General features: G+C 36.2%; 1 protein-coding gene across 2 annotated transcripts; it reads right to left on the bottom strand.

Moving 5' to 3' along the window:
- Nucleotides 1–465: 465 nt before the first annotated feature.
- LOC125241082 (GRB2-associated-binding protein 2) lies at nucleotides 466–27337 on the bottom strand. 2 transcript variants are annotated; one of them, XM_048149395.1, is made up of 11 exons: nucleotides 27176–27337; nucleotides 26885–27013; nucleotides 26032–26230; nucleotides 20840–20952; nucleotides 20315–20507; nucleotides 19827–19898; nucleotides 19387–19508; nucleotides 16802–16957; nucleotides 14726–14833; nucleotides 4368–4460; nucleotides 466–4274 (listed from the first exon to the last, which is right to left on the bottom strand). In XM_048149395.1, the coding sequence occupies exons 1-11, from the start codon at nucleotides 27242–27244 to the stop codon at nucleotides 4083–4085; spliced, it is 1446 nt and encodes a 481-aa protein (XP_048005352.1). In that variant the 5' UTR covers nucleotides 27245–27337; the 3' UTR covers nucleotides 466–4082. The 2 variants fall into 2 exon arrangements, with proteins under 2 accessions (XP_048005352.1, XP_048005353.1); XM_048149396.1 differs by lacking the exon at nucleotides 16802–16957.

Genomic DNA, 27337 nt, shown 5'->3' with positions numbered 1-27337 from the left:
TTTCATATGTAATTCATCAGTTAAGATTCTTTGAATGCTGCCATACGAGATGCCTGTGAGCTCAACTAGATGCCTGATAGTCATCCTTCTATCTGTTAAAACGAGATCATTAATTTTTTTTACGTTTTCTCCAGTAAGGGCGACAGATGGACGGCCTTCGCGGTGTTCATCTTGAGTGGATGTTCTTCCCAAGTTAAACTCCTTTGACCAGCGTGCCACTGTAGAATACGGCGGAGCGGACTCCCCCAGTGTTCCCACTAATTCAGCGTATATATCTTTAGTACACATTTTTTTCAAACAGAAGTATTTAATAACCGCTCTCACCTCAGTTTTCTCCATTTTTGCGATATTGTTCCGACTGCTCGTGAAAAAACAAATGCAACTCTCTGACAGATACATATTTTTTATTTTTATTTTTTTTTATTTACTAAGGAGTCTTTGTGGACAGTAACGGCATACTACTTACACACAATCAGAATTGCACATGAATAGTAATTTAGTCCTACTATTTAATTTGTATATGTATGTATAAGACAATAATGAATTTCTCAGACCCTGACCTATTTCTTTAAGACACTTCACATCACACGTTCAATGTATCCATAAGTTTCAATCACATTACAAGACACTTTTGATAACACCTATATTATTATTACCTATATGTATAGAGCTATTGTGCTAGTTTCTGTCCACATAATCTATTTTTCGGCCATACACGGAATAGCAAATGAATATATTACTTATTTGCTTTTATTTTTGAAGATAGACTTATTGCTTAATCACTTAATCCAATGTTGTGTTCATGGAAAATTATAGCGGGATGGAAACCAGGACAGTAACCCCATGTGGTTTTTCATTACAGAAAGGCCCTTATGCTTCATGTGCAATATATTCTTCTAAATCTTATTGTTCATGAAGCGTAAGGAGTTAAGAACCCTTCTGTTATGAACTTATGGACTATAGCCCAGGAGCCGCCAGACCTTCCTCATTTTTTCAAGGATGAAACTTTGGGATAATGTAGAGTTCGCATCGACATTTAATGTCTGCATATCACCTAGTTCACCTGTCGGCCATTAGTTTGCTATAAGGTTTTTTTTTAAACACTAACTTTCCTTAAATTCTCAAGGTTGATTTTTATATATGTGATAGAAAAGACTGTATGGATTTGATAATCATCATTTCCTGACCATTTCCGCCGGTCGTAATTTTTACCATGCGCTTGAAAGTCTCTCTAACTTACCCTAATTTCTCAAGCTACGGCCGGCGTAAATGGTTAGGAAATGATGATAATAACTCCTAGCAGCATTTTCGGAAATTTGAGAATTTAAGGTAAGTTAGTGTTTGAAAAAAAAACTTATAAGTAGCAAAAAAATACCGACTAATTAATTAAAGGTTGGTGCAACCGGTCATAACAGAATCACTTTACCAATGTTTTATTTCTGAAATTCCAGGTCCTCTACGCTATTGTACTCGCTTATGTGCACAGACTCGAAGAGGATTAGATAGGTAACTTTAAAATATCTCATGTAGTCATGTATGTACGATGTACGTGCAATTCAATTAAATTTTTTAGTCATTGGTACATGCGTCACATTTGTTAGACTGTGCATAGATTTCAGTAAAATATATCGAGTACGAAGTTCACGTAGGACAGTGAGTATGTTAAGTCCATTAAAAAATAGCGTTTCTTTTGACAATAAGTATTTCCGCTGACAGGTGCTCCAGTTGTACCGCACGACTAACTACAGTTACTTACACTTATTGTGTTTGCAAGTATTTTGCATAATACATACATATAGGAACGTACATAAGTATATGTTATTATAAAATTATACTAGACATATATGTCAAATCAAGTTAATGTACATAGCTATGTTCAATCCATTCTTGCATGTCGTGCATGAAATGGACGCAACTCATTAAGGACATCTAGTTCGTTTCTAATTAGCAAATCAAGTACATTGCAAAATTTAGGTTGCTACTGTTTTTTATGTGAATTATGTTACTCATTTCTGTGAAAATAAATAATTACATATCTATATGGAAGACACTTACGTTTAAGTTTAATACTTCGATTATGATGGACTTTAGCCCAATACATATATTTAACAAGAGTTAAATGTTTACATATAACATTTTAAATAACTATATTCTGACATATAAAGTTTTTAATTAGTCTCTCTCCTCGAAAAGTCATTATGATAAAGTTAGTGCCGTTTATATTGTGCGTATCTTTATTTATGTTAAAGCATATTATTTGTACAGAGACGCCAAAGTATACATGAATTATTTAACAGGTACAGTGGACTAATAACTAAGAGAAAGCTTTCTGACGTCACAACACACTTCACTTTTTGATGTTGCCAAACTTGACCTAGTAGCTTGAAATAAAGTATTAGTGGATCAACTGCTCACACCTATCTTCACTACCTGAGGATATTTATCTGAGGTTGCTAAAAGTTTATATGAACTCGTTGCGTTACGGATTAAGTTGATGATAAAACGTATTATGTATTTATATTTGTACAGAGCGACACACACAACAGTGACAAAGCTCTTTAAATAGAGATAAAAACAACCTATCTTTGGATCCTAAAGACCAATCCTCCTGAAGGAAATCTCTGAGACACGCCACGCCGTATTTTTAAGAGATACACTGCACAGTACATTAAAGTTTATTACCTAAGCATAACTTACATTTTCGCCACACCAACTGGCTATCTTATTACTTCAAAAACAAATGACAAAGTTGCATTTTATCGACAAAAGTGCAAAGTCGTAAGTGATTTCGTACAAATTTTAACTTGATGCCCAAAGCTGGCTGGTAGAATTGACGTTTAGCTGGTGGTTTTGAATCATATATTCATATATTGTACAAAAAATTATGCATTTGATGTAGTTCGATGATTTACAGTTAATAACTTCCTCGTGTTGTAGTGGTGAAAAATGTTGTTTCACTCGGTGGCAAAATTTGTTTAACCTACATGCCTTGAAACCCTCGCAACGCTCCAGCTTCTACAGTCTGAACCACTCCGCTACGCTCGCGGTTTACATCTTCCGCTGGCTTGAGTATCAATAATGGCACGTGCGTTAAACAAGCTTGCCTTATACAAAAACGAACTATTATTTCTGACGCCAAATACAAATTTTAGGTATGTACCTATTTAAGTACATTGCTCATATTTGCAGATGCAGATTATAAATATGTAACGTCGTTCCAAAGTACTTATTTTTAATACAAGATAAACATTATTTTTATTATTTCAATCTAACTTTTTTAAGTTTATAAAGGCACGCCCACAATTAATTACCTGCTCGTGACATTACAATTAAAATAGTACTTATGAAATGATTACTAGTAGACATTTAGTCACAAAATTAGGTCTTAAATCATAGATAATTAAAGCACATTGAGCACCTCGAAACGTCGAGCTACTATTTCTGTTTTTCATCTTAGTAACTGATAAACACTCACAATTAATATTTATTACTATTTATCAAAACTATCCTCCGACGTTTCGAAGACGGACGTTGTCTGCGTGGTCTTCTCCGTGAACACGCTGACAACGCCGACATATTGCCCATATTTGTCCCCGCTTATTATAATGGTGTTCTGCTAAGGATGACCTCACCGAGTTTTTACTCTGTATATCTCTACCTCCTGTCATGTCACTTTACTTTTTTTATATTGAAATATATATTACCTAGTATTAAAAATAAGGTCGGATAAGATATAACTTTCGGTAAAGCAAAGATTTTTTATATAAATTTTAATAATGTCGGCGTGTTTGAAATGCTTGTACGCATTTATCGAAACAGTTGAAATGGCAGCAGCGCGCGTGCGGCTCAGCCGCATTTACGCGTCAAGGGCCATGCTGGCCTTGCGGACTCGGGTGCTCAACGTGGTACCGCCTGCAGTTTGCCGCGTCCTGTATGGTTATATAGAGCGCATCCGTCTTAAAGAAATCTATCGCTTGGTAACAAGACGAGTCCACCGGAGACGGGGGTATACCGTGAACGAATTCCATTTGGGTCCGAGGTCGTCGTCGCGACTGAGGAGCGGGCGGAGAGAGGGCCGTGGGTCAGTGTCCCACCGGGCTAAGATGCTGAGTGTGGTTGCTCCGCGAAGCCTCTGCGTCCTGCATGGTGATGTTGAACGCCTCCGTCTTCAAGAAGTCTACGGTTTTGTAACAGCTGTCGGTATCCGCATCCACCTCTGACAGGGATTTTCCGTGTGTTATGTCAATTGTATGTCTCGGCACCTGTTGTTGTGGCTGAAAACATGGTATTATTAATATCAACATAATTATAAATTTACATCTGGAAACAGAACGACGAAAATAAACCAACTAGTTATTACACAATACCTTATTTGAAGAGGGCTTTGATGTCTGAAGGTCCAGGTCTAAGTACTGCAGCGTATCCGCTCTCACTTCTACAGGGTGGAATTGTGTTAGAGGCTGAAATGAAAAACATTATATTAAGGCAACACTCTACCCTAAATAAGCTGAAAAATGTGAAATTGAGGTGTTTTTAGTAAGGTACAGCGGGGCAAATCTCGACGGGGGGACAATAATAACTAATGCATTTTTTCCATTATTACACTATGATGTTGAGTTTTAACATGTATCCACTGAATACGCCTACCTTATGTAACCGGTGGACACTCTACAGGGTGATTGGTAATTCCATCTATTCCTTCAAAGGGGTTATTCTATAGCTATTACATGCATAACTTTTTTTACATGACTTAATGTTGAATTTAATCATTTATTCATGGGCTACAAAAAAAATTAGAAATGGTTATCTTAATTCACTTACTTTTTTTACAATTTGCATTCATAGGCCGAGAGGTAGAATTTTTTTGAAAAAAAAAACTTGCATAACTCAAAACTACTCATTTTCGACCCCCAGTTGACTGGGCCAAAAACATTGCATATAACCTATAGAATAACCCCTTTGAAGGAATAGATCGAATTACCAGTCACCCTGTACTGAATAATTTGTAAAACATGGAAAAAATGGACCAATTACATTTTCCCCCCAGTCGATATTTAATTTGATGAAAGTTATCTTAAACACGGGATGCTGTTCAAAAGCAGGCCCCGCATGACTAAGCAGAACAAAAAAAAATCAATTGGCCAGAAGAGATTAATAGAAGTGTATGAGCCAGTACCAAAAATATTTGAAGAATGAATTAAGCCTTTTATAACTTATTTCATTGTTCAGTGGTTAGATAATAAAGCAACAAATGATGAGTTTGTGTTCAAAACCTGATTTGTCACAAAAAAAAAGTTGACATAATATTATCAAATTAAAAATAACACCTTTATTAAATATTTCATACTGCCTAAAAGGCTTTTTTTACAATTATCCATTTTGTAGATCGACATCATAAAATTCATACATATGCAAAAAGAGCTTTGTCCACAAAAATTTCTTATGCAAAAAGTGATGTCACTTCAACCATTTTGTTTATTTGTCCCTAAATTTTCGTATGCCCTGCTATGTTGTCAATTTTGGAAATATCCCTACCTGGCCAAGCTTAGGGTTGTAAAAAAACGGTTTTTTTGTGACGTAATATGGCTTGAAAAAAAAACCATTCTTTGGACATGAAAAAAAAACAGTCCGTGAAAAAAAATTTTGCAGTTTTTTTTCTGGAGTATGTTTTTTTCTAAAGTACGAAATCTCAAAATTTGCAAAGTAGTTAATACTTTTATACGGTTTTTTAGACTTAATGTTAACTATTAAACGAATTTAATCAAATAACTTTAATTTCTGGTCTTATAAAAGTAACATTTACGAAATCTGTAGTTTGTAGTTATCACTATTTACTGTTGGCAACACCACCGCCTCTCCACGCTACACGCCGCATCGGGGATTCCCCAATAAACGTTTGTATACTGAATTAAAATGTACGTTATTGTTATTGAAACACGTTACAACTCACGAAAAACCGTTATTGTCGTATTATTTGTTCATCTGAAAAAAAAATAATATTTAGAAAAAAAACACCAAGGTGCTCGGTTTTTTTACATGTTTTTTTTCGACATCATAATTCTGAAAAAAAAACATTTGGTTTTTTTTTCTATTTACAACCCTAGCCAAGCTAGATAAACTCATACAAAATACTGTTTCTTCTGTTATAAATATTCATTTTGACAGCCGCCAATGGACCCAAGCTACCTTGCCCATCAGACACGGTGGTATTGGGATCCGCAAAAAATTCTAGTATTGCACTACCCGCCTTTCTTTCTTCCGGTTTCAGTATCCAAAATGTATGTTGTCAAATTCTAAAAACTAACCCTGACCATTTATTTGGCTCTACCTTTTTTGACAGAAGCCGTGGATTGCTGGAAGTTTGCCTGCCCAAACAAAGACCCGCCCGAATTGCGCTATTCGCAGCATCATTGGGACGAGCCGCTCTGCTTGCTAGTACGTGATAATCTCTATGAAACGGCCTAGCCCTGCAAAGCGAGCTCGTCTCCTTGCTGGTGCGAAATGGGAATCCGGCGCATGGCTGCAGGCACTCCCTTCCAGTAATCTTGGTACCCTGCTTACAAGCAGTACTTTTAGGTTTGCGGTATCGCTGCGCTTGGGGGCGGCATGCGTGACCCCACACCATTGTCACTGCGGCGCTCAAGTGACAAAGTTTGGCACCCATGGCCTCTCTTGCACCAAGAGTGCCGGCCGCTCGGCGCGCCACGCAAGTCTTAATGACATACTGCGCCGAGCCCTCGTCTCTGCCGGAACGCCGTCCGTTCTAGAACCTACAGGTACAGCGCGTGACGACGGCAAAAGACCAGACGGAATGACACTGGTTCCCTGGAAGCTGGGTCGGCCCCTCTTCTGGGATGCCACGTGCGTGGACACTCTCGCGCCGTCCCATCTTCCAGGGACCTCAGCAAGGGCTGGCGCTGCTGCCGAGGCGGCAGACCAACTCAAAAATATAAATTAATTTGTATGGCTCGTTTTTTCGAATAATTTTAAGGTGGATGTCCCGGGCTGTCCTGCCGACCAAGCACTAAAAGGTGGCGTAACTGTGCACAATTTGCGAATTATTACCATTTTTTCTAAAAAGTCAAAGAATTTTACAAGACATGTTGGATGGGGCGAAGACAACAAAAAATATGACATCCAATCCGAAATAATTATATTAAGCTCAATTGTGTCTCGATTCATTAGACGTTAAAACTGCAATATATTAAAATTTCTTGCATTCACTAGATTCGGAATGTTTCAATAATATAACCTAGAAGGCGGGGCGCGGAGGATGAAAGTTTATTTGTTACAGAAAAAATTCTATTCATTTTAGATTCATATTTGAAAGCCGATTGAGGAATTGACAAGCCACTTAGGCCCACTTGCACCAACGAAAATGGAGGGTTAACCTGAGGGTTAACCCACCATTTTATATCGAATTTGACAGATGACAACCCACTAACCCTGAGTTAAGTGATTGATGCAAGTGCGCCTTAGACAACCAAGTGATATTTTCGACCATGATCTGTCAAGTGTCCGTGGCACCTTCAACATCGCTAAGATACCCGGTTCGAATCCGGATGTTGGCAACGTTTATTTTTTATTTATTTATTGAATAGTTATTTAACAATTTTAATCGTAGATATACATATTTCATTATTTATTTATTATATTGACCTTCAGAATTATAATATTTAAAACCGGCCAAGTGCGAGTCGGGCTCGCGCACAAAGGGTTCCGTAGCAGCAAATATTATAAACTTATTATGTCAATTTATACACCTGCCAAAATTACAGTTAAATCAACCTATCTCAAAAACTATAAGAGATACTTTGATCAAACCAAAAATCGTTGAAAGAGTTAATTAGCATGCATCACCTCTATTTTTTTTAGAATTTTATACCCCGTAGTTATAAAAATAGAGGGGGGGGGGACATACTTACGACTTTGAGAGCTGATATCTCAAAAACCGTTCACTTTAAGAAAAATGTTTTTTAGAAAACTTTATATCATTTTAAAAGACCTTTCCATTGATACCCCACACGGGTATGTACATCGAAAAAAAAATTTTCATCCCTCAGTTACATGTATGGGGGGCCCCACCCCCAATTCTTTTTTTTACTATTTAGTGTCATAATTTTGTAGCGGTTCATACAACACATATTCCCATCAAATTTCATCACTGTAGTACTTATAGTTTCCGAGTAAATCGGCTGTGACAGACGGACAGACGGACAGACGGACAGACGGACAGACGGACATGACGAAACTATAAGGGTTCCGTTTTTGCCATTTTGGCTACGGAACCCTAAAAAACCGGCTAAGTGCGAGTCGGACTCGCCCACCGAGGGTCCGTACAAACTTTCAATACTTGAATCATCAAATGTTATTCATATAACTCCATGCACAGACTTGACTATATCCCTCAAGACTCAATTTCCCACATAACAAGTAATATTTAATATACAATTTTATTATTAAACAACGTCCAAAGAAAATCAAGACAATTCGATTTAAGGTCAGTGCGGGCAAGACCGGCATAGTTTATTTGAAATAAAGTTTGAGTGGATAAAACTCTATAATTAATGTAGTCTGGCGTAATGCGCATGGGCCTATGGGATAGCAAATATTATATTTTACAAAGCTTTTTTAATATTTTGGCGAAATAAGGTAATTTTAAGTGATAAAAATCACATTTTTTAAGGCTCGGCGGGTTGACCGTCCCCCCGCGGTGAGTACGGGAAGACCGTCTAGTGCTTGTTGTCGCGTAATACTGGGGACGCTATTGCTATGTCTTGTATGGGAACCCTGCATTTTATGATTAAGCACTGAGACTTGGCACAGTTGTTCATTGGGTGGCCCTGAGTAGATAAAGATCGGGAGGCATCGAGAGCCCCCCTTAATTTAGGAGGGAGGAGGGGGGGAAGGCTGGCGTCTCCGTGCTTCCTTTGAAACCATATTTCTCTAAAACTATACAAAATAGGGCATGCGATATATAATTTTCGGATAAATGAAGGACGAGGAATTCATTTTTGGAACAAAAAAAATGTATTTTAGAACAAAAATACAAGATAAAATGGGAAAAGCTGAAAACGATATTTTTTTTATACATATTATTGCACATTTTATGAAAACTGTAATGGTTTTTTCTAAATAAAAAATATTATTTAATAGCTACATTTATCTAGTTTTAGAAAATGTATAATTTGTTATAGAAATATATTATAAGACGAGTGATAAAAAATAATTTACATCGCCCGATAGGGTGATTTGAATGCTCATTTCAATAAGTTTTGTCAATGATTTCAGGTATAATCACTATTTTTAACACACGAAAGCCGTAATCATTGTATTTTATGGCTATTTTATTGATTAATGTACTTAAAATTAAAAAAATACAAAAAAAAAAAAAAAAAAAATGTGATAACTTTTTTAAAACATTATCCTATTTTGTTCTTTCTATACAATATATATCTAAAAGCAATAAATATTAATGAAAAGCCACATTTATGTAGTTTATAAAAATATATAGTTTGTTATATAAATATATTATTATTATTGCTATGTTGTTTCGTGTATTGAGGTGTGCAATAAAGAGTATTTGTATTGTATTGTATTGTATATTACGAAACGCGAGATAAAAAATAATGAAAGTGACGTGGCATGGGCGATCTTGATGTACGGTACGGGTCAGCTTGTACTCAAAGCTCTCAAAAAGTGTAGTTATTTAGAGTATTTCAAATTAAACAACATACTCCTATATAGTCTGAATTTAACTACTTATTATATTACATGAAATGATCGATTGATATGATAGGTCAGATATATACATCAGGGTGCGTAGCCGAATGGCACAAACGCTCACGAAACGCTCACGAAACGAAACGCTAGTAGATGTCTATCCCTGTCGCTCTTGCGAATTGGCGCGACAGAGCCGGACTACGTTTCGTTTTCGTTTGGCGTCGGAGAAATGCCATTCGGCTACGGGGCCTGATCTTAATACATCTTGTGAAATAGTAGTTATCTATATGATTTGCCTAATTTATGGATAATTCTTACTTGACATATTTATTATTCCAGATCTGCGTCCTGTACTTTGGTTAACGAGTGCCGAAAATAGTTATTAACCAAAAAAGACCGCCAAATTAACAGCATTTCACCGACAAAAGCTGCCTTGCACCATTTTTGTAAGGGTTATAGGTATATCAAGGCACACCTCGGACACTGGCGATCAAATATATGAACGAGGCGCGTTCCTAGCACACAGTCTAAGCTCGTGTAGGTGAACGCGTACTACGCTTGTATGAGTGGGATATGACAGGTCGACTGGTCGCGTTTTTGACAGGCGGTAACTGTGAGGTAACCGAGACCCAGCAAACATTTTAGGTAAAAATATCGATAAAACTACCTATTATAGGTCGCAAATCTGACAGTGACCAAAATGAGTTACCTCGAATCGACCTCGAATCCACGTGGAGTCGACCAAAGTGGGGAAAAAAAGCACGTGCCGGCTACGTCGACTCCACGTAATTTAAGTAATTGCGACCTAATGGTCGCCACTTAGGTGATTCTTGCGACGTGGAATCGACGTCGACACGACGTGCCATGGGTTGTAATGTACTAAATTGGTAAGACTTACCATTTTTCAACGTTATTTCAACGTGGTTTTTACCATTAAATTACTAAAAAAGGTTATTTTTTTACGAGGTATCATGCAAAGAAAGAGACAAACATATTACGAGAGTATTTTCTTTTCGCTCACAAAAAATGTCTGGCTAAAAATCTAACTTGAGTTTTGCAACGAGAATGGCGGCCATTACTTTACGTAAACTAATTATCTAGGTCGATTACGCAGGAATTATACGATGAAATCTTGTGCGCTGAAAAATTTCTCGTGCAGTATGTTAGGTTTTTATTCAAAAGTACTGATGGGCTTTCGAAATACTTAAGTATTACTTATTTTAAAGCTCATAAATAGTATGTATTGCTTGTAAATAGGTTTCGTAATTTTGTGTTCGGTGTTTGTAATTATATTAACTTAACTATATATATTTTTATCATATAAATGACAATAAAAACACCGTTAAATGTTATCGTTTTAGTATTACAACATACCTATAATATGCAATTTACAATAACACCGTCTGATTGTAAGAAAACAAAATGTCGGCTCGACTAAGAAGTTAAATATACCTAAAAATACGACGTAATGGTATTTAAGTCAATTTTACGTAATATACACTTAATTCTACGACCTAATGGTGTCGAGTAACCATACAAGGTCAAAACGACCGCCATCATGACTATGCTTCGACCTCGTATCGCAAGACAGTATTTTGTTTGACAGCGCGGACGTAGGTTGCGTGCTAACGATTAGACGTGCCAAAGATAAATATTACGCATAGTGGTTTCCCAATAGGTAAGTTATATGTGACAATTGATTTTGAAACGTTTTCGGGTGTTTTTAGGGATCAACATAATACCTGATTTGATGAATATTTGCTTAGTTTAAAACATATCAACGTGCTTCACGCGTGTATGTAATAAAATTACATAAATACACAAATAAAGCTCTAGAGGCGGTTTTCCACTACCATAATATATTGCTTAAAGAAAAGTTATTTCATTCTATTTTTTATGTCCTATACTCACCACCGTTAAGAGGTTCGCCCGTATTAGGTTTACACCCTGTATACATAATTAAATTCAGACTATTCATGTTGTTTTATTTGAATAACTCAAAATAGCTACACTTTTTGAGAGCCTTGAGTACCTACTAGCCCCGATACACATGTTTTCGTCTAGTCAGACCATTTTTTGAGGTTCTCCTTTGTACAAAAGGAATGTCTTAGTTCAAAAATCATTAATGTTTAATGCTAATCCCGGTTCGAAATATACTTCAATGAATACAGAATTCAAGTGTGTGTGTGGATTGAGTGAGCACCTTCCGAAAATAAAAAAAAATATGCTGATCATTTAGTAAAAGTTCTAAAACAATTGTAAAACGAATCTCTGAATTTGTAAAAAGATAAATCAAAAGATACAGCCATTAACATGTGCTCACTCAGTTCTCACAAACTACCAACGAAAACAGTGAATATATTCATTTAACATATAATATTTATATACTAACATTTAGTAAAAAATAGGCCAACCTACCTCTATAAATATTAGATCACCTAGTGACGTATTAAATTTTTTACAAATAGTTTCTTATGCTCACTCAATCCACACACTTTTGAAAAGCCGAATTTTGATGAAAAACATAAGATTTAGACCGCTATTATATGTGTATAGTTTAGTAAAAGTGAAATGGGAATTTGTAAAATACAAAACGAACAACTAACGTGTCAGGTTTTTTTATAATAAATTTTTGTAAGTGCTCACTCAGTCCACACGTTTTGAGAAAGTTAAAAATGTAAATATCTTACGATTTGTAGCACCTAAGACACTCGAAAGTACTTCAACATTTAGTAAAAATTTTTACTAAATATCCACCATCTAATATTTTATATTCGTTGTCTGGTTTTAAAGATATTCAGACATAACTTTTCTCATACAAATGTATCAAGTAGGGTGACCACACTATGTCGGCTCCTGATTTTCCCACCTTCCCATTGTCATATTGAGATTGGGGAGTTTCGTTCAATTTTGATAATAGTTTACCGGATTTGTAAGTGGGAGCGAGAAAAGATAAACTATTTCTCGCTCCCACTTACAAATCCAGTACGCTCATCTGTTAGCGCGATTAAATTACCAGGTTCTGGTTTCTTACTAGTGAAGTATTATATTCTTTGTTTCTTACCAATTATCATTCATGTCCTTTTTAATGCATGCATGTCGATATGGTTATTATCCTGACGTCGATAAAAATTACACAATACACATCATCACTAGGCCAAGAACATAACCTAAAAACAGTTTGCAGATGGATAATTAATATGGTATTAGTTTAATATTATCAAAATTGAACGAACGAAACTCCCCAATCTCAATATGACAATGGGAAGGTGGGGAAAATCAGGAGCCGACATAGTGTGGTCACCCTACTTGATACATTTGTATGAGAAAAGTTATGTCTGAATATCTTTAAAACCAGACAACGAATATAAAATATTAGATGGTGGATATTTAGTAAAAATTTTTACTAAATGTTGAAGTACTTTCGAGTGTCTTAGGTGCTACAAATCGTAAGATAATTACATTTTTAACTTTCTCAAAACGTGTGGACTGAGTGAGCACTTACAAAAATTTATTATAAAAAAACCTGACACGTTAGTGGTTCGTTTTGTATTTTACAAATTCCCATTTCACTTTTACTAAACTATACACATATAATAGCGGTCTAAATCTTATGTTTTTCATCAAAATTCGGCTTTTCAAAAGTGTGTGGATTGAGTGAGCATAAGAAACTATTTGTAAAAAATTTAATACGTCACTAGGTGATCTAATATTTATAGAGGTAGGTTGGCCTATTTTTTACTAAATGTTAGTATATAAATATTATATGTTAAATGAATATATTCACTGTTTTCGTTGGTAGTTTGTGAGAACTGAGTGAGCACATGTTAATGGCTGTATCTTTTGATTTATCTTTTTACAAATTCAGAGATTCGTTTTACAATTGTTTTAGAACTTTTACTAAATGATCAGCATATTTTTTTTTATTTTCGGAAGGTGCTCACTCAATCCACACACACACAGAATTCAAGACAAAGCTCGAAGTGGACGCCCCATAGGTCCGTCAAATAAAATTTTAGAAAAGAAAATAGTGACTGCTTATAAGAAAAATTGTAGTTTATCGGTGCGGTGGTCCAGAGAGCGAAAGTACGTCAAAGTAGCAATCTTGTATATTTTGTTCGCGATACGAGTCACCAGTGCCAGGGGTGCGAGGAGCGGGCGGGGAATGTGTTAAGCGCGCTGTGATTGGCCGTTTCAGGGATGGCGGGCAGTCGCGCCAGATGAAAGGGACTGTCCCTCTACTGACGCGTAAGTGGCCAATGTAAGTTGACCTATGCCGGCTCTGAATAAATTACAAATATGACTTTTATGTGGAATGTAATGACGTCTGTTTTTAAATTTGAGCTTCTTGTTACCTTTCCAAACCATTTCACACTACAGGTGGACATCTTTAAGACATCAAAATACCCTTTTTCAATTTTTTTACTGCGAAAAACACGCGCTGCTTTCGGGTCTGTTACTTGGTCGCTACTGATCGGGCACGGCGAGCGCCCGCGCTTATATCAGTGCAAATACTAGGAAGGCTGGCGACCGCGAGTCGTCTTGTAATGGATGTCTATAGGGGTTGGTCTGTGGCCCAGCAGCATACATACAGCCCAGGAGTTTAAAGTGAACGATGTTGAAAGATCGGTACTAACTTTCGGGTACACTTTCAGTTGGATCATAAGGGTTTACTGGTGAAACCCGATAAATTGAACAAACTGGTTTTTGAAATTCGAACTTATGTGCAATTTCCACAATGTTGTTATTTCAAGGACAAATTATCTCGATTTATCGGGTTTCACCAGTAAACCCTCAAATATGGTATAATTACCAAAAATAATACATCTAATAAATTGTCACGAAAACCAAAACTTCATTATTAACGAATATCTATAGCCAAAATTATTAGGAATCACCGTCGCCCTCATCACAGTTGAAGACATATCCGACAGCCGACTCTTACGACAGCGACACCCACAGGAGGAAAAGGGAGGATTTTATAAAAGAGTAACTATCTCACCTGTCCTGAGAAGCTGTTGAGGTGGCTTATGCTATGGCTGGAGTGGCGCGGCTTGAGTGCGCGGTCCACCGCCGGCGGCAGAGACTTCACGTTGCAATACTGCATTGACTGAAATCAATATGGACAGATATAATTCTACATATATTTTTGTTTATCATAGAACCTTTCGACCAAATACACGGATGTCATGGGTTAATGAAAACGTACACATTTTAAAACGTCACTACTTTAAAAAAAACTTGTATCTTCGTCTGTCAATGAAAAGAAAATTGTAGTAAGTATGTATGGAATGCATATAGACTTACTGCGTTTTAACATTGAGAAGCAGCGTGAGATACGAGATTTTTTTAAAGTAGTGACGAAATGATGAAGGGAATGTATCTTAGGTATATATATACCGTACCGTAGATAGAGTATTTTGCTTAGAGAAGACTTTATTATATTTTTTTCTACTCCCGTACTGTTATTCGTGAGTTACAAGGTCGTGCATAGAACTTTAAAACCCTTCATAAAAGATGTCAGGACAAGTCTATCTAGTCTATACCCTGAAAACATTTAGTAGCAGTAGCACGATATAGCTGTTACAGTTCAGTAAATACATTGCTACCAACTTAACAAACCAATTCGCAGAGTCGAGACTCCTTCGTTTTCTGCTGCGTTCATTGGCGACGCGTCGAATCGCATTCAAATGTATGAGAACTTGATTCAACTCGGCTCGATTCGTCTTAGTGGCCAGGCTTAAAAGAACCATACCATAGACAGTTTTATTTTCATGTTTGCACTCAAACTGCATATTCAAAATGGTAGGCGGTCCACTAGATAACTAAGATGACTGAAAGTAGGTATTTGTTGATGTACAATTTTCTTTCAAAATAAGTGCTTGGTCGTAGAAAAAGTATTGTATGCAACGGTGTTTAACTGAGTCAAAGATGCTCGTGGCGTCTTTATTAACAATTTTCGGCGCGGCCTCAAATTTAATTAAAATTACTTGTTAAAACTTTGGGAAGTGTTTTTAATTAAAATTACTTGTTAAAGCTTTGGGAAGCCATATATTATACAATAGCAGACAACTCCGTAACGTCTACAGCGATTGCAGTGGCAACGACACTCAATCTGTGGAATGCGATTAGCACACCTGGGCCTAATGCCGCGACCAGCGGCCCATTTCTCGAACGGTACAAGTCTTGTATTACAAGTGCGCGAACTGTCAAATCGTATGGATTGTCATGGAAACACACTTGTAATACAAGGCTTGTACCTTTCGAGAAACGGGCCACTGAACGCACACGGCACGTAGCGCGTCGAGCGACCGCCGCTGTTTTCCAACATGGATCCATTCGATTCTATATTCTGAACGTACATGTTGTGTGTGTTGAGGTTTAAGACGATACAGGAGGGGTCAATTCTCCATACAAACGCTCTCGACTATTTCCTCCCTGGTTTTTGAAGATAGAGCACTGTTTTTTTCAACACAGATTATTATTATTTTTATGTGTCGGACCGTTTTGATTTTTTTGATATTCTTATTTTTAAAGACGCTAGAGCCCATCAAAAAATTCCAAAAACGGCCTCATTGATTATGGCGCAAAAAAAAAAGGTGTGGTACCTATTGAAAATTGGTAACTATTAGCCAAAAAAACTGAATGGTCCGACACAGTGTTATTCAGATTCTCAAATTTCATTACGATTTATTAAGTTTTGAAGGAAGAAAAAGTCGAGAGCGGAACCTCGATTTTAAAGATTTTTTCGCAATATCTTTGAACTGAGTTGTTCTGAAAGGACAATTTTTTTCGATACTTATATCTAGTTAATAACACTAGTATATTTAACTAAATTTCGCAAATTGCAAGGGGGGCTTCTTTCCATTTTAGCATTTTCACTCCTGAAGCGTCTTAAATGAAACAGTTTTGGACAACAGCGGCGGCGGCGCGTCCAGTTCAAGTTATTCATAAACGCTTTATGAAACCTAATTAGCTATTCGATAACCGTTTATCATTATCTGCCATGTAGACTTATGTATTTGTGAGAAAGGAATAAAACTTTTCAGTTTGAATGTGGATTGCAAGAGCAAGTTACCGGGTGTCCGGGCGAGAGGTCCTCGTCGTCGTCGTCGGTGCCGAGCGGCGCGGGCGCGGGCGCGGTCGCGGGGAGGACGGCGGGCGCGGGGAACCGGGCGGGCGAGCGACGCCTCGCCGCGCCTGTTCCACCCGACACTCCCAACGTACACTGCATCTATCAACATAAACAAGTGCTAAAACGAGTTTCCATCATAAAATCATCATAATCATGATAAGACCGCCTGTTGTTACCTAGTTTTAATCGTTTTATTAATGTAATCTCATTTTAATATGTGGTGCACAATAAAGTATATTATTATTCTCAGTATTTATATTTATTTTCCTTCTTAGGCTAGGTATTTTACAACGTGTATATAAAAATTTACATTTTAATTCACAAAAACATTATTATTATTTGTATGTCTTTCGTTTATCTCTCTTCGGGACCTCATGGTCCCGGACATTTGAAAGGCGTGCGTGGGGCCGAAGCCAACAGTATTATTATATTATTATTATTAAAATGGTATTTATGCTTCATATCTAATAAAGGCAAGTTTCTATTGTTATTTCATATGAAATCGCGACTTAATTGCAGATGAAGTAATATAAATTGAGACAACTATAACTCCAATTGCTAATTCGAGTCCAAAAAAACTACTACGATGTTGCCACTGCAATAAAATGTTTGTAAAATAGTATAATCCTTTTTTATAAAAACACACGCCAAGATAATTTATTTATTATTTATTTCAATCCTTTGATTTATATATTTAATAGTCTTTTATTATTTACATAAATACTAGGACGCTCGATCTTCTTTCTTTTTTTCCGTGATTTTTAGTTGTAAAGTTGGTATTGCGCTTGTATCACTTCAGGTATCAATAACATTTGGTGCTATATTTTGCGGTATAGAACAAACTATTGATGATATAGATATTGTGACCAACTTTTTATACATATATTTTACAATTAGCTAATCAGCGAAATAATGTATATTGGGCTTTATGGTTGCCACGGCCGCCATTGTTTTGGAAGCGGCCATGACACCATGGTCTGTCAAACTGTATTTGAATTTACTATTATGCATGATACACAGATATACAGACTACATCTCTGATATATGATAGACAGACGTTAATATGCAAGTAGCGCTTTATTGACAACCGACACTTATGAACCTTTTAGATAAAAAATGGCACATGTAATGATCTATTGTTTTACCTTAAAGAGAGTATGTAAGTTTGAGTAATGTTCTTCAATTTATGGTTCCAAATCTCCTGAGGAGTCTCAGAGATACATTGGGCACTCGTTACTAAGGAAATATCTTTCGTGAGCCCCTGACTTCGCCACGCGCCATTCTGAGAGCCAGTTCAGGTGCTACCCTTCAGCAATAACATTCTAATATTGGTAATGGGTTGTTAGACTCCAATGACAAATTTAATAAACATTGGCGAAAATTGCACCTGACTGAGATAGGGCAGCTTTAGTGCATACATTTTTCTGGTTTAAGTTTTATTATTATTAGCAACGTGAATGAAGGTGATGTTGATTGTCACATATACACGTAATATAATGCGAATTACCAACATTTATCATTAGTGGCGACCGGTGGAACTAATTTGACGTATGAGAATTAAAACAAAAAAACTAAAACGAATTTTCTTCACAATTTTATCATCAAGTATTCTTGGATTTCTTACGTGCCAAATAAAGAATGTAGAAGGTTGGCGAAACCTGAAAAGTATTTTGACAGTGACATAAGTGACATTGACAGCTGTGACATTGACGTATCTGTCGTAGTTTTTAGGGTTCCGTAGTCAACTAGGAACCCTTATAGTTTCGCCATGTCTGTCTGTCCGTCCGTCCGTCCGTCCGTCCGTCCGTCCGTCCGTCCGCGGATAATCTCAGTAACCGTTAGCACTAGAAAGCTGAAATTTGGTACCAATATGTATATCAATCACGCCAACAAAGTGCAAAAATAAAAAATGGAAAAAATGTTTTATTAGGGTACCCCCCCTACATGTAAAGTCGGGGCTGATATTTTTTTCATTCCAACCCCAACGTGTGATATATTGTTGGATAGGTATTTAAAAATGAATAAGGGTTTACTAAGATCGTTTTTTGATATTATTAATATTTTCGGAAATAATCGCTCCTAAAGGAAAAAAAGTGCGTCCCCCCCCCCCTCTAACTTTTGAACCATATGTTTAAAAAATATGAAAAAAATCACAAAAGTAGAACTTTATAAGGACTTTCTAGGAAAATTGTTTTGAACTTGATAGGTTCAGTAGTTTTTGAGAAAAATACGGAAAACTACGGAACCCTACACTGAGCGTGGCCCGACACGCCCTTGGCCGGTTTTTTTGGACTCGAATTAGCAATTGGAGTATAATTACTACTACTTAGCGTCTCTTTCAGACGATTTATGGTGCAATGTCCGAGACATCGCTTTTAATAGCTAAACAGACCTATTTATGCTAATGCAGAGTTGCAGACAACTATTAATTATTGATTCAGATATCTTATCTTATTTCAATACAATTATTTTTCCAAGTATATTCAAACATGATTTAGATTATGTTGAATAATTCCAATAATACTTACAAAAACATTATCATTGGAACCCATGGGTTCGTTGTATTTTGGTCCAAGGTAGGCATCTCTTTGCAAGTTATTCTTTGACGTAACTCCTAAAGTCTTAGGCGGCCGAGGCGGCACTGGTGGCCCTGTAAGAGAATGTTTGTTGAAATTACAATGCGTTTTTTATCTAAACCAATATGAGACTATTAGCTTCAGTATACTATGTAAGTAGGTATTACCAATTATATCCAGACATGGTCAACCATTTGGAATCCTAGGCCACTTTAGAACCTTGTCTTACTGACACCGTGCTTTATTTGCCATAGAAGTCACTTTGATGTTTACTGTGAAATGGTTCTACAGTGGCCAAGGATCCAAATTGGTTGACTATACCAATAGGTCCTCGTCGACGCCGTCGGTGCCGAGTGACGCGGGCGCGGGAAATGAATATTTAAAACACTCACCATCGTCCGGGATGCCGTTTTTCTTTGGGCCCACTGCCAATTTAGTAAAAGATTTTGTCACAGACCAGTCTCCTGTAAGAAACAAATATTCAACATTTACGTTTGAGCCCTCGACATGTCAACATTATGTATCAAGAATTAAGTGGGAGATATGTGAATAATACATTGCACATGCGATACTTCCTTTCTCATGACTACATCCATAGTGATGAGCGTATTTTAAGAACGAAGGTTGAACTGCACACAAAAGAGAAGTGAAAACACAACTGAAGACAGTTTTGACGAGGATATTAATATTCGTAAAACTTATCGGTTCACTCGCCAAGACGTTGAAGCCGTAACTTAAATGCTAAGACAATAGGTGTTTATAGTTTGTCTGAATTTCTCTGAAATAATCATGCCTCAACTCAACCTGAATTACCCGTTTTACCATAAATTAAAAGACATGCTTCTTTTTAAACCCCTGACACAAATAATATATTTGGTACCTATGTTGGAGTGACTAGCATTGAGGGATTTGCACTCGTCTTCACTGAGGTTGGACTCGTTCTCGGAGAATTCGGCGTTGTGTTGCCGCAGCGGCTGGCTCAGATACATCTGGTTGCCGCGGCTGTCCCCGGCGAAACCCCGCCTGCTGCTCGTTACGATATTCCGAGGGTCAAACGTAAATGCACGGGAATCCTACAAAACATTATATATAAAGCATTTTTACTCTCAACATTAAACATTATTTCTATGTAATCCAGCTTAACATAGTTATTTTCAATTGTTCATACTTATATGTCTAATATTTAAAGTGTATAATTTAAATAACAATAGTGCTACATACATGGGAATAAGTAGGCTGTCCATGAATCAAACATATGAGAAACTTGCTATTGCTAAACCTTGTAGGTAGGTACAGTTAAACCAAATGTATAGACCTACGGTCCCCGACCACAAATACATGCTTGTCAACACATACATGTATGCATGTCATAAGCTGTCAAATTAAAATGAACCATCATGTTTACCTGAGCCCGACTGCCAGTAACACACTCAGATATTCTGATGTATGGCCCGGTGCCCTCTGGACACTCATACCGCTCGTTCAAAGCTATCGGACCCATGCTGTTCTGGTATGTTCCTGTAATGTACACATAATCGTAATATATACACTATCAAAAAACAATATGCGTAAAAATGATGAATGTGTGAATTTTGTCATACATAAATTAGTTCATTATTTCATTCTTATTATTTATTACTACAACACCAAGTTTGGTCCAGTCACCCACATTACAGCACAAGCTAGTAGTATATTTTACAGTGCTAGACAATATTGATTATTTAATGTCACCATCATCATCAAAAGTGATGAGGATACTCCTCATTATATACAACGTGTTTCCGGTATCACTCAAAACCTCAGACACCCCAACTGATTTTTATTTTTTTAAACTCATCTAGAGTATTCATCTTTTAATCTGATCGTTACTTTTTTTTAAATTGAATTTTTAATTTTCTGTACAGCTCTACTTGACTTTTAGCTCTACACTCAATAAAATAAATTGCTAACTACCATCATAAACCATAAGACTATTTATTTGTGTACGTTACTGCAACGACATAAGGTTTACCAATAGACAGCTAAGATGTCACTGTAAAACACATTAAAGCCACGTATTCATTGTAAACATTTGTTGACCAACAGTTGATCAATTTTGTTGATGAAATGGCACAAAGTTGCGGGAAACTTTGTTTACGGCATGACCTCCTGTCCACACCGCAGACTGCGTGAAAATGTTGCCTGAAGAAGTCGTGTTGTTGTGCTCTCTTGTGTATCTTAGCGTATAACCTAAAACCCCGAAAAAAGAAAAAAAGATGGTGGATACGGAAGTACCTCTTACAAAGGCAAAATTTATTAAGTGATCTTAAAATGGGAGATGGCTCCTTTATTAACTTTATGAGAATGTCAAAAAGTGATTTCGAACATCTTCTAGGGTTAATTAGCCCGTCAATAACAAAAAAAGCGACAAATTTTCGTCAACCAGTTTCATCTGAAACAAGACTGGCTATTACGCTACGGTATCTAGCATCTGGAGATTCATATAGTTCTCTTTCCTACACATTCAGAGTATCAAAACAATTGCATTATTTTAGAGTTCTATTAATTGCATTATTTTGTCGTTGTCCCAAACTACCGCCATGTTTATTAGAAAAGTTGCAAGAACTGTATGCACACGTCAACATGAGTTGATCAACTGATGTTTTTGATCGACAAGCGAAAACACTGCAACACGCAGTCAGCAACTCTGCAACACCCAGTGTTGCCTGCAACATGTTGCCAGAAACTCAGCAACATGTTGATTAAACAAGGTTGCTCAACAAATGTTTACAATGAATACGGGGCTTAAAGCTTTATCACAGTAAACTTCAAATTGGACAGGTAATCGCAGTAAGCAAATTTAAACCCAATATTCAAAATGACAAGGTTGTAATTAGGTACGAGTTCAATTAGGATTTCGCTGTGGCCAGTTAGGCAAGAATTCGCAATAGCTTTGAGAATAATGTTGGTTGTGGTTATTATGAAAAGAATTTGTTATAGGAGACATTATATATATATTTAAGATTAACACTGATTGGGGATTGGATTGCAACTTAGGGGGCGTCCATTAATCGCGTCATACTGTATAGGGGGGAGGGGGTCATGAAAAAATCACCAAATATCACCATGGGGGGTGGGGGGTTAGGAACATATCACGTGTATTTTTTTGTTACACTAACGTAAAGAAAAAAACATATTTCTGAGCTATTTTTATATCAACTTTTACAGTCAGAACTTGCGTTGTGCAGTGCAAAGAGAACAGAATATAATTTATTCGTGAACACAGTCAAGATTAATTATTACACATTACAACACAAACAGAAAGGAATGAAGTGCCACGAAATGGCCTCATTTCAGCGTGTTGCTGGTGACTTCCAAGCGCTGATCTTCCGATGAGACCATCAAGTGAGAAAAAAAGAGCTGTGTGCAGTCGGTTATTTTTAATTCTCAAAGATTTTTTTAGTTTACCCTCATCACATGTACACGGACAGTCGGTTATAGACGGTCAACCTAATCATGGCACTGAAAAGGCGGCAAATTTGACAAATGTGAGCTCACCGGCCAACTGTCTTCAAAAAACGCGTGCCTTCCTAAACCTTGACGTTGGCGGAATCATAGACGAGCCATAACACAAAAACCGGCCAAGTGTGAGTTGGACTCGTGTTGCAAGGGTTCCTTACATCACAAGAAGATCTTAAGCGCCTTTGGGGGCGCTAAGTCATTTTTGAAAATAAAATAATCGATATTTTGAACAATTTATAAAAAACCGGCCAAGAGCGTGTCGGGCCACGCTCAGTGTAGGGTTCCGTAGTTTTCCGTATTTTTCTTAAAAACTACTTAACCTATCAATAAGAGTTTTGAATGATTCACGGTTATTTTCATAAAAAGGTAATCACGGTCTATATCCCGGTCAATATAAGTTTAACCTATCAAGTTCAAAACAATTTTCCTAGAAAGTCTTTATAAAGTTTTACTTTTGTGATTTTTTCATATTTTTTAAACATACGGTTTAAAAGTTAGAGGGGGGGGGACACTATTTTCCTTTAGCAGCGATTATTTCCGAAAATATTAATATTATCAAAAACGATTTTAGTAAACCCTTATTCATTTTTAAATACCTATTCAACAATATATCACACATTGGGGTTGGAATGAAAAAAAAATCAGTCCCCACTTTACATGTAGGGGGGGGGGTACCCTAACAAAACATTTTTTTCCACTTTTTATTTTACCATTTTGTTGGCGTGATTGATATACATATTGGTACCAAATTTTAGCTTTCTAGTGGTCACTGAGATTACCCGCGGAAGGACGGATGGACGGACGGACAGACAGACATGGCGAAACTATAAGGGTTCCTAGTTGACTACGGAATCCTAAAAAGACGAAACAAAAATGAATGTACATGTAATATTCAAACGCACTCAACACTTTCAAAAGATTTGGTAACTCCTTGCAGCCCCAGTGAGTGAAATTCGTAATTTGAGTTTTTTTCTTTTAAGTCCAATTTAGGCTTGACTATAAATTTTTGTAACATGGGTATTTTTTACGCGATTCATATTCAGAATCGCGAGGTCTTTTGATCGAGATGGGAGAAAAAAATGTCCCAAGATTTTCATATTTTTTTTAGACCTTCCATTCCGTTACCGCCATACTGAAAAAATGGTAACGGAATAGAGAAAAACCTTGGGACACTTTTTTACTCCTATTAGGATTGAAAGAGCTCGCGATTCTGAGTGGAAAGCACATAAAAAATTCCAAATAAAAAAAGTGGGGCCCAATTAACGCTCTTTCATTTGATATGTAACACGCTAAAAAACTATTTAAAAAAACTTTGATTTCTAATTTTCACTTTTACCCCCAAAAAGTGGCCCCTATAGTTGTTTTTTATTTTATTTAAATTACATGCCCGTCTTTGGGTCACAAGTTTACAAATATGTGACAAACAAGTTAATCGGTTCAGTGGTTTCCTTTTTGAGGTACGGAACCTTAAAAATGAGGGGGCAAAGGTTTAATTGTCATAGAAAATTAGGGAGGGAGGGGGTCTTAAAGATCAATTAAAATAAGCCAAAAACGCCTACGCGATTAATGGAATTTATTTTATTGTAGTTTATTTTATTACCTAAATAAAAGTGGCCTATTACAGGCCCCAATGGAGAGAGTTAGATGAGGCCTTTACCAAGCATCATACTGAATTAAGAGATATTATAGACTTAAATAAAATAATTTTCTTGTAGTTTCAGAGCCTAAAATGTCACCATTTCAACTTCATACACCTCGGTGGTGCAACCCAAGCCCTTATCAATATCACTGATGAGTAACACTACTACAGGATTAAACTGAATCATCTCTTACTCTTACATTACACATCAGTATTATTTGTACATTATATGTGACATTATTTTTTGATTTAGGTTGTTTAATATTATAGTAACTGTAGGTATTAATAGTTTAAGAAACTAATTGCACTATATTTTGATTCCTGAATTTAAATGAAATTATTTATTTGAAACAGCATTATTTGTACAATTATTGCGGTTATGACATTTAATGAGTTGTTCCAAAAACGATTCCACTCAGCATGTGTCGGAGCACTTAGTGCCACGACGCCGATTTTCAGTGGACCCTTAAATTTATATACTAAGAAATACCTACAATAAAATAGGTTATTAATTTACGTCTTAAGCAATCATATACTTAATCATTGAACAATGTGATACTTTATTATTTTCAGATATTTTATCATATTAGACTTCAAAACAATTAAATTTAAATATAAATTAAGCAATGTTTTGAGACATTCTTTTTCATGTTACAAACAAAAAACTATGTCAATTTTTGTCTTAAAACTAATCATCAAGTGCATTTAACTGACAAGATGTTTAACACTGTCTCTCATGTCAACAATAGGCTAGTTTCCTACACTTAAAATAAAATATTCTATGCAGTGCATGAAATAAAGCACCACATAATTAGTAGAAAAATATGGACAGAAGTTATGTTTAAACATAATTTCTATTTAATAAGTCAAAGAGAAAGATATGAAGTTAATGAATTGACTGTGACGTCACTCCTCAGTATTTCATAGTAATTCCATATTAGAAAATCGTTTTGACAGTTCTTAAAAAGAAGCTGATTTGACTAGTAGGAAACAAGCCTATTGAATGTATTAAATGCCATAATGGTTTAACGGCAAAACTAGCCCTGAAGAGGTCAGTTAATGGAAAGAGGTAGTCTCTGTTCAATGAGTTATCATTAAATAACCACCAATTTTTATAACAGTTTTCTCCAAGAAAAACATTGTAAAAGTTAAATGATTTATACTAAAATATACTCCAGAAAGTACACACAATATCTGTTACAATATCTGCAAATATTAAAGTAACACCTTATACATATTACATACCCAAATATGTACCTATTTGGCATATCATATAATAATATATAAGCATATAAGCAAAGGAATCTATATACCTTTATCACATATTTGATTCCTTCCTTAACATATTAAAATTCCATCCTAAGTAGGTACATCTCCTAAGCAAAGCAAAAACAATCATTTATTGATATATGTACCTATTTTTAATTGTCTTCAAGTCATTCTTAAATAGGTCTCACCATTCTCTGTGGAAGTATCCTCCGTAGCTCTCAGGCCACATACACTACATATTGCATCAACCCACTTTTCCATTTCTGCTTCACAATCTGCTTCTAGGTGGTAAGTCCTGGATTGAGTCTGGATAGTGAACACAGAACCTCTGAGCTTGGGGTCCAATGATCCACTACCACTACGCTCCATATGAAGCCCTGCATCAACCTAACATAACAAAACACACACTGCATGTAGTACAGGAGGAAAATATCAAACAACACCAGGAAAGTTTTACATTATTCAAATGTAACAGCTGGGGTTGCCAATGTAATGATTTACAAGACCATTATTTATTTACATACTTTGACAAATGAAATGACAAATATTTGCAACAATATTTCAGTGTTGTTAAAGTAAAAATATTAAATATGAAACAAGTAATTCTTAATTTTCTGTTATTAATTTCTTCTGACATGTAATATTTTGCATATAGAACAGTTTTAATTCTACTTGGGGGCTTCTGTTGAATGTTTTGCTATGTATAGCACTAAACAAGCTAAACAACCTTGTCAGCAAACAAAATTTACGTTGTGTATAATATTCATACATCGGGGTTTTGGGAGCGGGAATGATTTACACTAGCCCAAAAAGGGTGAAAACGATGAACAACAGACATTACTATAACACTTCTAGGTACATTTGGAGCCAGATACATAGTTTAATCTATATTTAAGTAATTCAAGTTACTATAAACGGAGTTATAAATACACGAATTCATTCCCGCTCCCAAAACCCCGATGTTTGATAATATTACTCAAGTTAAATGTGGAACAACTATGACAATGCAAGATTAGCATGAGCAATATGCTAGTTAGTTACCTGTTCGCATAAATCAAGGTTGATAGTGCCCTTGAGGCGCCTGCAGTTCCTATCAGCATAGTAGTCCAAAAAATATTGACCAGGCAGTTCACCAGAATGTCTCAAGGCAAACCACCTCCTTCGCCATTTCTATAAACAAACGGTAAAATAAATATCACGAAATATGATTAAACAAAAAAATATAAGTAAATTGATTATTGATTACATTCTAATCAAGTAATCACACCAAAACCCAGATAATTCGATCAAGGATCAATGTGTCAACAAAGGTAAAAGTTGCTTTTTGCTTACCGTTCTCCATATACGTTTTGTCGGCGGCGATTTTGTCAACCATCCCTCGAAAACTATGTTTCTTGACATTGTTTATATTAACCTAAGCCTAACAAATAAATCACTTATAATGAACAATAACTACATTGAATTATAGTGACCGAAAATATCTAAATTGCAACA

The sequence above is a fragment of the Leguminivora glycinivorella genome, chromosome Z (genome assembly GCF_023078275.1).
Source record: "Leguminivora glycinivorella isolate SPB_JAAS2020 chromosome Z, LegGlyc_1.1, whole genome shotgun sequence".
Taxonomy (NCBI): Eukaryota; Metazoa; Arthropoda; class Insecta; order Lepidoptera; family Tortricidae; genus Leguminivora; species Leguminivora glycinivorella.
This window is presented reverse-complemented; position numbering and strand designations above follow the sequence as displayed.

Bases quoted from the DNA above. Each gene is read 5' to 3' on its own strand.
- LOC125241082 (XM_048149395.1), bottom strand. From the start codon at position 27,244: ATGTCAAGAAACATAGTTTTCGAGGGATGGTTGACAAAATCGCCGCCG. The intron at 27,014-27,175 runs GTAAGCAAAAAG...GTTTGTTTATAG, and splicing joins CAAAACGTATATGGAGAACG to AAATGGCGAAGGAGGTGGTT. The intron at 19,509-19,826 runs GTGAGTGTTTTA...ATTCTCTTACAG, and splicing joins AAACGGCATCCCGGACGATG to GGCCACCAGTGCCGCCTCGG.